At 40.0% G+C, this 12,403-nt stretch overlaps 1 protein-coding gene across 1 annotated transcript in view; it reads left to right on the top strand.

The window, feature by feature from the left end:
* LOC119648906 (sex peptide receptor) overlaps window positions 1-4,789 on the top strand; it is a 50,335-nt gene extending 45,546 nt beyond the window's left edge. Inside the window, exon 3 of the mRNA XM_038050811.1 lies at window positions 4,236-4,789. Coding sequence (XP_037906739.1) covers window positions 4,236-4,453 — 218 coding nt within the window. The 3' untranslated portion in view covers window positions 4,454-4,789. The remainder of the gene's footprint in view (window positions 1-4,235) is intronic.
* The last annotated feature ends 7,614 nt before the right edge of the window (window positions 4,790-12,403 follow it).

Below are 12,403 nucleotides of genomic sequence, written 5' to 3'. Positions count from 1 at the left end.
GTATGTTTTGTGTCAACGCGCTCTCTATGGTACTAGTTGAAAGTAACACATACAAAGTGACCACCACTGGCACTCGAAAATTCAAAACTTCTACCAGTAGCTGCCTCCTATTATCTTCCGGCTGTTCAATTTTTCAGGGGGAAGCACTAATCAAGTGGCCACCACTGTTGCTCGAAAACTCCAAGCCTTTATGAACATCTGTCTCTGCCTTGCCTTCGTTGGCACTCTGTTTTTCTCTCCCGGGATATAACGATATATTATCTTGAAAAAACTATCTCTTCCACCACTGTTTCGCCGGGAACATCGCTCGCAGCATTCCAATCAGCTTTGTTTATTCTTTTCTCTGAGACCCATTGTTCAATCATCATCAGCAGCGCAACAACCGAGGTCCACCAATTCGATATCCCTAAAAGCTGTCTGGCGTCCTGGCCTAAATTGTCGTCCCATCTCAGGCAGAGTCTGCCTCGTCCTCTTCTTCAACCATAGATATTGCCCTTATAGACTTCTCGGGCGGGATCATCCTCCTCCTTATGGGTTAAGTGACCCGCCCACCGCAACCTATTGAGCCAGACGATCATGGTATCGGTTATAGATTTCGTCGTCATGTAAGCTACGGAATCGTTCATCCTCATGTATGGTGCCAAAAAGGAGGGAGGAGAGGATTCTTCTCTCGAAGAGTTCGCAGTTTTTTTTTGCTGAGAACCCAATTCTCCGAGGAAGACATAAGGACCGGCAAGATCATTGTCTTGTACAGAGCTTTGATCCTATGGTGAGACGTTTCGTGCGAAACAGTTTTTATAGGCTGAAATAAGCTCTGTTGGCTGACAACAATCGTATGCGCATTTCATCATCATAGCTGTCATCGGTTATGATTTTCGACCCTAGATAGGAGAAATTATTAACGGTCTCAAATTTGTAGTCTCCTATCTTTATTCTCCCCGTTTGACCAGTGCAATTCGATGTTGTTGGTTGGTTGGTTTTTGGTGCTGACGTTGCCACCATACAGTTTGTCTTGCCTTCATTGATATGTAGTCCAAGATCTCGGACAAACACTGCCTGATCGATCTGGATGAAAGCAGTTTGTACGTCTCGGATCGTTCTTCCCATGATGTCGATATCGTCAGCATAGACCAATAGTTGGGTGGACTTAAATAGGATCGCGCTCCTCATATTTACCTCAGCATCACAGATCACTTCTTCCAGGGCCAGGTTAAAGAGGATGCATGATAGAGCATCCCCTGGTCTTAAACCGTTGTTGGTGTCGAAGAGTCTCGGGAGTGATACTGCTGCTTTTATCTGGCCTCGCACATTCGCCATGGTCAACCTAGTCAATCTTATCAATTTCTTCGGGATACTGAAGTCCCTAATTGCCGTGTATAGTTTTACCGTAGCCTGCTATCATAAGCGCCCTTAAAGTATTTGAAAATATGGTACAACTAATGATCATATTCCAATGGTTTTTCTATCGTTTGCCGCAGAGAGAAAACTTGATCTGCTGCTGATTTGCCTGGGGTGAACCCTCTTTGGTGTAGGCCATTGATGTTTTAGGCGTATGTGGTTATCCAACTTAACAGGATAGTGGAGAATATCTTATTAATGGTACTCGGCAACGAGATACCTCTATAATTGCTATACTGCGTGATATTCTCCTTTTGATGTATCGGGGGCTCGTTGCCAGTCGTCAAGAATTGGCTGTCCCACACGTTGGGCATGAGTTGGTGAACCATTTATGATTCTTAAGCTGACGAATTTCACGGACTGTTTCTTCTTCTTAATGGTGGCAGTTTTTGTCCGCCGTCTTCAGTTGGCGGGACCCCCAACTCGCCGATGTTCTGGTTGTTAAATAGTTCAACAAAATACTCAAACCATCGCTTTAATATAATCATTCTGTCGAAGAATAAATTTCCGTCTTTGTCTCGGTAGGATGAACATCGAAGTGTATAAGCCTTCATCCTGCTGGTGCGGTTACTCCCTGTACTTTTCGAGTTCACAGACCTGTAGGTTCTCCCAGGCTTCCTTTTTTCATCTGTGAAGTCGCTTCGCCGCTCTCGGAGTTCGTGAAAAGTCTCCGCATGTGCCCGCGTTCTTTTAGGGTGCAACATTGCCGGTATGCGGCATTCTTCTTCTCGAAACAGCCGTTCCAAATTGCGGCTGAGGCCAAGTATGTTTATGGCCGTATCAATGATAACATGTTTCAGGGGATTGTGAAGATATTTTGTTGATGGTTCATCTCCAGGATCTCTGTTGACTGCGATTATTGCGGGATCTGTTTCCCCTTTGACTCTGTTATGGTCATTTCATTCAACCATTACTTCTAAACCGATCCTAAACCGAAAGAAAATCGAAAGGATTGATTAATGACAATTAGGGTTGATAGGAAATCATCAATACTTAAATAGGCGAATTAAAGTTTTTTTTAAGGATTTGTGTTTGTGTTAATGAAATATCTGCTAGTCTGTCTGGCAAACCCTTTTTCTCAGAAACGATGATTGGCACGAAATTTATTGGAAAAATTGGAATTGTGAACGGCCACGCATGTAGAGAGCAGCATCGTGCTATATTAAATTAAAGGGGCGTCCCCAGAAATGCAAAAGAGGGGACTAAAATATTTTTTCATCAAAAATAGTTATGTGGAGTATCCCGGTTTGTTTTGACATTGGTTGTGAACGGGGGAGTGCTGGAATTCGAAGGAATCATTCCTTTCACGGACCCATTCTCAGAAAGTACCCGACCGACAAATCTGAAAAAAAAATTACCAAACTTCCCCATGTGGTGTCCATGGCCCAAAATATCCTCCATACCAACATCTAACAATACTTGATCGTATATCCTATACTTTTTGGAAATTGAGTGGGAACCCCCCCCCTAAGTTAATTCTGAAATAAGCAGAAAGAATAAAGAATAGACCAAACACTTCCGTAGGTATGTTACAATTAAAGTTAGGTTATGAAATGAAGCAAGATAATCCTAACTTTGGTGAAAATCCCACTATGACTGATAAAGTTAAAGTAGCTCAAAGTTGTCTCTTTTATGTAAGTTTACTACAACCCAAAACACTGCATAGCTGTTTCGACGATAAATGTAGCCGGAGTCTACCTCTCGAATAAAAACGACGACTGGGTTTTTCCTTTGCGACAATATGCAACGGTTTTTCAAACTTAAGTATATGCGATCCTAAGGGTGGCAAACTGGGAGATCGACGAGCGGTTGGTCAGGCTGCATTGAGGGCGTTTAGTAGCCCTTTGATCACTTCAAAAATCGTTCAGCAATGCAGAAACCGTCTGAACCCTATCTCTAGATTCTATACGGTGGAATTACTATAAGTACCTGGTCACTATGGCGTAGAGGGAAATGACATTTTGGATGCTTTAACAAAAGAGGGTTCAATCTCCTCCATGCCAGGACCAGAACCAGCACTTGGAGTATCAATAGTATTGGCTAAGGCTGTCTTCAAAAACTGGGAACATGCTTCCCTCGATGATACGTGGCAGAGCCTAAATGCTGCTAGACACACCAAATTTTTCCTGCCAGAACCGAACATGCATACCGCAAAATTTATCCTGTCGAAAACCAGGAGGACTTGCAGGAGTATTGTGAGCAATCTAACAGGCCATAATTCATTAGCTGGACATATGTTCAGGATAGGAATTATTCAAGATGATACGTTCCTCTTCTATGATAAGGAAGCGCAATCCACGGAGCATTTCCTATGTTAATGTCCCGCTTATGAACGTACCACACATCAGATCTTCGGTGCCGATGTCCTCCAGTTGCGATGGGTAGCTATGGCTTCTCCCCCACTACCACACGCACACACAAACAAGTAGTCTGGCATGCTAAATACAAATGGAAGGGTTCTATACTCAAATGCTCTTTCAGAAGATAAACACAAAACCTTCCGTACCTGATGCATGGAGCTTCCGATTCTCAACTGGTTTATGCGATGGCGAGCCTTCATGCAATGATTTCCGATTTCCGTAAAAGCGCAGACAAATTTTATTTGAAAAAAAAAAAATAAGTTTCAAATTCAAAACTCCCTAAAATGTAAGGGCGGTTCTTCTATTCAGAACAGATTCGTTCTTGATTTCTTCCTTGTTTTTCAGGAATCTAGATAAATTTTATTCATATTTAAGTGCTTTTTCGAAATCTACAACTCTGCATTCTTTATTATATGATTTCATCTACAAAATTCCACCTACAACAAAATCTCATAAAAAAATTTTATTTTTTTACAGGTGAAGTTATGGATATCCTTGCCTTACTCAATTCGGGTATCAACTTCATTTTATACTGTTCGATGAGCCGTCAATTCCGCTCCACCTTCAATCTACTCTTCCGACCGAAATTCTTCGATAGATGGTTACCAGTTGCACAAGATGATGAAAATGGTCCAGGACGAACAGATGCTGGACGAGAGAACAACGGTTTGACAACGCAGGTAACCCAAGTGTAGCATAGAACTCAGCGCTGCTACCCAGAGGAACAGAGCCAAACAGCGAACAATTGCTTGGGTTGCATCCTATGCAACATTAAGAATTCACAAAACAACAACACAACGAAACCGTGTTCCTTACTTTAGAGGGTAAGCAGCGCCTACTACTTGTTTTATTTTCATCTTTTTTAAAAAGTTTAGTACGTTTTATTAATAAAATATACAGGTAAACAATTTGTATTGTAATTTTCAATTCATATATTGTTGAATTTGTACGGAATTTAATGATATATAGGAGGAAATTTTAAATTGAAAGAAACGAATATCTACTAGATAGAAGTAACAATGAATCGGCTGTTGGACCATCTCGTCAGAACTTTGACTATAAAAATAACATGAAATAAAATAATAAAACCAAAAAATTGATCCTGCTCGTTGGTTTTTCTATAAGAAATCTTCAAGAAATTACAATTAGATAATTCGATTCCAAATAAACACAAATGTATGATAAATCTTTATAGAATATACAGAATTAATTGACGAATTACTTTAAAGAACTGTGCTATTGAGAACAATTGGATTTTTGTACAGGTTAGCCTAGTTTAGAAAAAGATGTAGACATTTAGAGGGTAAGGATAATCGGACTAGGAGCAAATGATATAAGTTGTTGTGGTAAAATTTTAAATCGAAATTGGTTAGGATAGTTTTAAGGAAGCGTTGAAATAAGATTTAATGCTTCATCGATTGAGTGAGTTGAAACTGACAATTTATCCGTTTTTGGAACGAAGGAACAAATTAACACCATTTACAAGCGTACATAACTACTAACATATATCTATGAGAAAAGTTCAATTTCATTTGCTTTTTGAAAGGGGATAAAAGTATTTAGACATAATTTTCACATTAAAATAGTTTGAATTTCAATTGATCAAGAGAACCTTATTCCTGATAATAATATCACTATAAAACCTTCTTGTATTTTGTTAAATTAAACTCATAATCGGTTTTGATTTGCGCTGTTTCGATACTTTTTCCATGTTTGCTTTCCCGTATTTTTTGTTTTTTAGGTTTTGTTACTTATTTGAAGACTTATTGATACCCTCAAAGCTCTACTGTAGAATTTTGAACTTGAACGGCATAAACATTAATCTTACATTTTTCACACAAAAGATAGTTACGGGATACACAACATTTGAAATACAACCTCTTCAGGTTGGATTTTTATACAGTTTGACACACAATTAACATATGTCATTCCTCGGCGGGACAAGTGGCTGTGCAAATCTTTATCAACTCCTGGCGAAATATTTCAACTCTTTTTCCTCTTCTCTTTTTGTTAAGGTTTTGTGTAAAACAAAACCTTATTAAAATCGATTCAATGTCTGTCTGTCTGTCACACGCACTTTTCTCCAAAACGGCTCAACCGCTCCGAACGAAATTCGGTGGACCGATGGGAACTATGAAATCCCACACATACAGCGAGTGGCATAAATTTAGGTGGAGTTTAAAGGGGGGCTCCCCATACATGCAAAGAGAGGATTCAAAAATTTTTTTCACCGGATATAGTCGTGTAGGGTATCAAATCAAAGGTCTCGATTTGTACTTTCCGAAGCTGACATTAGTTTTGGCATAAATTGCAAGGTGCGTGAGTAAGGAGTCCAAATGTACGCACTTAAAGTGAGTCAGGACTCATTTTCCGAATCTGCCTAACCTAAAAATCCGAAAAAAATCATGGTGGTGCGCCTAGATGAAATGTAGGCCTCAAAATATGTCCCATTCCGGTATCTGCGCAAATAAATTTACTAATAGTATATTATCAACTTTTAGAAATTGACTAAAAAACTCCCCTTAGGTTCATCGTAGGTGTACTAAATTTTGTACCGACATTGCATACACATACCAAGTTTAATGAAAATGCAACTATTGGTGCCAAAGTTGTAGCAGTTCAAACTTGTCAATTTCGTGAGAATTAACTGAATCCTAAGCCATAAAAATAAGATGCTGACGTCAAAATTAACGAGAATAATTGACATTCGAGTGAAATATTAAAATCCCATTCAAGAAGAATCTAATTCACCCTAGCCCTTTTTTTATATTTGATGTTAGTTAAATTCTTGGCGTTTGCTAATAATATTAAACTCAGAGTGTGAAGCGTATGAGGTTGACTATTATCAATACAGGGCTTTCCATCAAATGATTTATTTAAATCGCTTTCTAGAAACTAGAGGGCAATGGAATTTTTAGCTATGTGACATGGAGCTGTCGTGCAATCGCGCTCCTCACATCTTTTTCTTTTTCTTCAGCCTTCCGTTCACAAGCGGGATCGGCTCGTCGTGATCGGTTTCGTAATTTTATTTTATCAAATTCCAGATCAGGACGTAATCGCGAGACCTTTAAATCCCCATCCAGTGTATCAAGCCACGATTGTTTTGGCCGGCTTTTTGGTTGCTTACTTTGATGTTCTGACCAATACTGGTTGTAGAATTCTCGTTAGCGGGAATTACGTGACCACACCTTCGAAAACGCCTCTCTCGCAGCTTTTTCACGATCGGGACAAACCTATATCGATCGCGGATATTCTCATTTCAGACGTGATCAAAACGTGTCGCGCCACGAGTGCAATGCAACATCTTCGTCCCCATTACCGCAAGACGCCGTTCATTGTCCTTTATAGTCGGCCAACGCTCAGAACTGTAGAGAGCGGCAGACGAACGACATTGCAGTAAATTTTAGATTTGGGACGTACGCTGATACGTCGATCACAAAGAACACCAGTTGGGGAATGCCACTTTATCCAGGTTGCGTTAATGCGGAAAAACAATTTCATTGCGCAGTTCTCCATTGGCTGATAGCGTTGACTCGAGATATTTAAATCGCTGAGTTCTGGCAATGGCAGTAACCTGCCCGGAACTGAGCGATTTCTATATCTCGAGTCAATGCTATAAGCCAATGGAGCACTACGTTATGCTCCTCACATAGGGAAACACAAAACCTTTTATACCAGAAGCGTCAAGCTTCCGGTTTCCTGACTTGTTTGTTATTAAGATGACCCACAGTGTAACAAGCAATAAAATTATCAAAGCTTCCATACTGATGGATACTGTCACTTCCAATTTGTATATCAAATTTTTATCACAAATTACTGTAATGATACCCAGCAGTCGCAATATTCTAGCAAAAATTTGCTTATATTTTGCAGATCAAAAAGGATATTCGTTAAAAATAGACTAAATTTGATGTTAGTGTTGAGGTAACTACAACGAGCTTATAATTTGATAGACGTTTTCAGTGGTACCAACAAGTTTGGTCTTAATGATAAGACCAGTTTTGGGTCTTAACTTCCTGAGTACATTACTTTCAACCATCTCAGTTCAATGACTGCATCTGTCAGTTTCTTACAATGAATAGTGAAGCGCGTTCGGCGTCGCCTTACTCCTCTATTAGATTATCGGCTTCCCAAACAGTCTGGAGTTACTGATTTTCACCTTAAAGAATTCTTTCATATATCCTATTGGGTATTCTCGAGTCATCCATTCGATAAATGTGGCAAGCCCCTTAGAGCGTACGTAATTTTATAACCTTCAAAACGTCCGGGTCTCCATGCATATCGCACCCGATTTCCCGTCCGTAGTCATATCGGATTAGTCAAACGGTTTTTCTTACTGTCATTCTATATTCTAGTCTGGACCATGTTATTGGTTTTTTCTTCACCGTCCCCAATCCTACCTACTTCGCTGCATCGAAGGTTTCCTTGACACAGATGAAAGAACATTCGATATTGCCGTATACTCGTTCGAAGTCGACGAACATTTGATATACTTCGAAGTTCAACTCCCAGGACTCTTCGGGTGCTTCGGAGCGTTCACCGCCAAAGTTCAAAACTGATGACCTTTTCCGGGATGTTATTGAGTACTTTATGGGCTGTATAAAACAGTGGGATGTCCTTGTAATTATCGTATGCCAACATATCATCTTCTTTGTAAATTGGACAAATGATATTTTTTCACTATGATGCCAGGATTTCCATCTCTTTCCATATTTACTCGATAAGTATGTAGATGGTCTATTTCATATGATTCTTGTTGGCTTTTATAACTCCGCGGGTCCACCATAGATTCCTGCACTTCTTATGTTTTCAGCCCCTTTATCGCTACATTAATGTCTCCTATAAGGGCAGTATATCGACCCTAATACCAGTGTGCTCTATTTACGAGATTGTCAACTCACACGTTGGTATTGCATGGAAGACGCTGATTAGATTGGCAAAGTACTACGGTCTTCTTTCAATCATCTTTTCTTTTTGCTGATGATGCGGTCATTTTTATGTCTACCCATACTAATTTATAGTTGAAACTCGATCCTCATCCTGGTTTAGCTGGTACAAATCGCAGCACCACTATGCCGACCTGCGTACTCAGTAGGTCTAAGTTCAGGCGGTAATGAGAGAACAAGTGGATATCGAAAGCATACGATTGGAGATTAGGACAGATGACGTTGTTAACTGAAGTCAGCCAGACTGTCCAGCTAAAAAGAACCTAAAGGCGCCACGAAATACTAGAGGAAATAATATCAATGCAAACATGGCAGCCTTTATTTTTAATTTCGAACTTCTTATTTTTGCTCCTCCCTCCTCAAAAATCATTCTCGAATGGAAATTAAAAACTAGTGGGAGAAAAACGCAAGTTGAACTGTTTTCCTCGCCCTCAAACTGAATCCTCGCAACTAGCCAGCTTATAGGGATCCTTTTTATTCACCAGTTTGTCTGTAGTCATTTGAGTACAAACTCGCTTAAATAGACATCCAAATCCGCTGTGAACGGCCATTAATTTCAACAATCGGCGAGTTTATGCAAAATTTTGGCTATTGATTGCATGTCCCGATAATTACCTACCTACCTACCTGGAAGGACTGGCTGACGAGTACCAGTTATTATCGCAGCTGAACTTCTCAAATGTGCTGAAAATAGACTTGATTTTTTAGACAAAGTGACAAAGTACCGGTGATTCTATTTTCCAGAATCAAAATTGAACTGAACGGGATCCATTATTGTTTGGCTGAAAACATTAAAGCCACCGTAAAAACGACTTTACAATACCTTCCCGTGATCCTCTTTTTGCGTGATAGCGTCATTAGAAAAAATGTGTCATCTACCTGTATTGACACATGGCTTAATGATAAGAATGCTAAACTCCTCAAAAATACTCCGCTTTTCGCTGTAAGAGAGTCCACTTATCTTTGGAAAGGACAACTAATGAAGGCGGCCTAATCGCTATTAAGTCTCCCTGCTGTACCGAACTCATCCTTTCGTCCTTTTTTTCCCCCCTACCAGCGTGAAACTCATTCTTACGATTATTAAACGAGATACTCTACCCATTTCATTTTATCTAACCCATTTCTTTGTTATGTCCTTCCTCTCCCAAATCATGGCGCCATTATCCATTCTGGTTTACCATTGAGATTCATGAAAACTCAGAGTAAGGATTGAGCATAAATTTTCCAGAAACCACACTGATTTGGGTAACGTTAAAGTTAAAAAAATTTAAAAAAAAAAAGGTAATAATTAAATCCTGAAAAAAATATCTTGCCAAGTCATGTTACCATGCAGGAAGTTTATATCGACAAAACGCACAACCCCACCCAGTCCTCCTTCATTCGTATCCAATTTGCATATTCCTGTGCAAACTGACCTCAATAATAGAGCGATTATCGACTCCAAAAAGTTAGTATTAAATTTGTTGCGACTTCAAATATAAAAAATATTTAAAAATAGTATATACGCGGTTCAAATATCACTGGTGACAAAGGGGTTTGGTGAATCTGTACCTGAGTCAAATCGGGGTAGTAATCTCGGGCGAACGCAATGCTGACCACATTCCCTCCTATATAGTACTGTAATCCTGTAGTGTTCCGTTACGGTCTTGAATGAAGTGCTCTAACACACTTCAATTTTCCATCTGAAGTTCGCAATAAGTAAAAGATAAGTTGATTAAACTTAGTTTAAAGCTCTCCAAATTGTCATAAAATCACTGATAACTAAGTCCAGAAAGGCACTGTCGAAGCTACATTGGTATTCGAAAATTGTCAGTTCTTATGGTGTCACACGCAACACCCTGAAATCCCGTTGAACCTTCTTCCGTCTTTATCAAATTCGCAGGCTCTTCTCTCAGACTCACCGCAATTATCATGTGATTCGCTCTTCAATTAATTTTACTGGGTGCACATTCCCTCTGCTTCTTTTTCTCCTCTCCCCAGGGTATGCATAGCCAACGCAGCATCTTCTCCTTCCCCTACCCCTGACTCAGTCGAATCCATATATATACATAAATAATTGACAACCTTGACGTTAATGTTGGGCTTGGTTGCAATTATCGCTCTTGCTGAAAAAATAACTGTCCCTCCTCTGTATCATTTTTAGCAAAAGGCTCGCCAGCCGTAATCGTCTAACTCTCCGGAAAGAGGTCCTCCTTATCCTTATACATGCTCCCGCTTAGAATTATCGTCCTGTTTTGCTTTTTTCCAAACATTTGAGGGATATACCAACGATTGGTTATCCGCACACTTCAGTCTCAAAACCAAATGCCTTTGCGAAAAATTGATGCACTGCTACAACCTTACTAAACTTCATCAAATCCGTAGCGAAATGTCTAAATTCACTCACTTGGCGTTCCATGTCACTTATTGCATGGTCTGTCTACTGATTGTTTAGAGAGGTCTCTAAGCGATCATCCATGGTTTGTTTTCTTGCATATTCTTTACCTCTTGTCCCCCCAATTAGTGTACCATAAGGATGCATTCTAGATTAACTAATACCCCCCTAAATTCAGTCTCTTCCTTCTTGTCTTTGTTTGCTTTTCGGTGATGACTTTAAGCTCTTTTCGTCTGAACCTTCTCCTAAAAGATAATGTGTGTCTATAGTCTGTTTAGGTATTTCGGTTTATTGAAGCGTGTTAATGAGCTTGCACCAAATGTATACTCTCTCAATCCATTTGCTTACTACTCTCTTGTTGGGCCACCCTATATAAAACCTCGATATGTGTACATAATCTTTTTATCTCTCCGGCCTGGTAGACTGCCTCGCCTCTAGTAACATCACCCACATTGCGCTTTGGGATGCACTTAGCATGTACCTCTAGCGGAGTTTCAATTCTCTTTCTAGTCCCTGATTCTGAGGCTATCTTGGTGTGGTATAGCGTCATTAAGGAGTTTAGTAATATTCAGCTCAGCTTTAAGGAATATTTCTACAGACATAAGCGCTTGTTTTAAGAATTGGGGAGTCCTAAGTCTTCATCCAATTGATGCTGGAGTGGACCAAATGGAGAGCAACTTGCTCCCACTCTTTATGGTCGCCCATTTGGTCCGGTCCAACTTCAAGTGGATGCGGACTTAGGACTCCCCAATTCTTAAAAAAACCTGGCTAGCTCCGGTCAAGCTTTGGTCCGAGCTATGGGCGGATTTACGTTGAATTTAATTCGCACCCTTGTCGTATTTTACGAATTATAAAACGGAGCGTATAACATCTGCAAGCCGCTTGGGTCACGCTGCTCCCAGGACAGAGGTGAGGCAGCATCTCATGAGTTGGCTCCGCCCTAGTACGAAACCGTAGCAGTCTTCGTCCCTCGTTTTTTTTCGGCTGAAAACTCAAGCCTCGGCGAATACATGCGGACTAGCCAAATCATTGTCTTATACTGGAAAAAACTTTTAACGGTACTGTAAGACATTTGCAACGAAACAGTTGTTGTAAGTTAAAAGAGGCTCTATTAGCAACCAAAAAGCACATTCGAGTTTCATCGTCCAAGCTGTTATCGGTTGTGATTTTCGACTCTAGATAGAAGAAATTTCAATAATTCCAAAGTTGTAGTTTCCAATCTTTGTTATTTTCAATTGGCCAGTGTTGATGTTGCCGGCATGCACCACTCACGGTCGTGCTGGTCTTCCCTACATAATGTACTTCGTATTCCCTACATTAATATA

Source organism: Hermetia illucens, chromosome 2, assembly GCF_905115235.1.
Source record: "Hermetia illucens chromosome 2, iHerIll2.2.curated.20191125, whole genome shotgun sequence".
Taxonomy (NCBI): Eukaryota; Metazoa; Arthropoda; class Insecta; order Diptera; family Stratiomyidae; genus Hermetia; species Hermetia illucens.
This window is presented reverse-complemented; position numbering and strand designations above follow the sequence as displayed.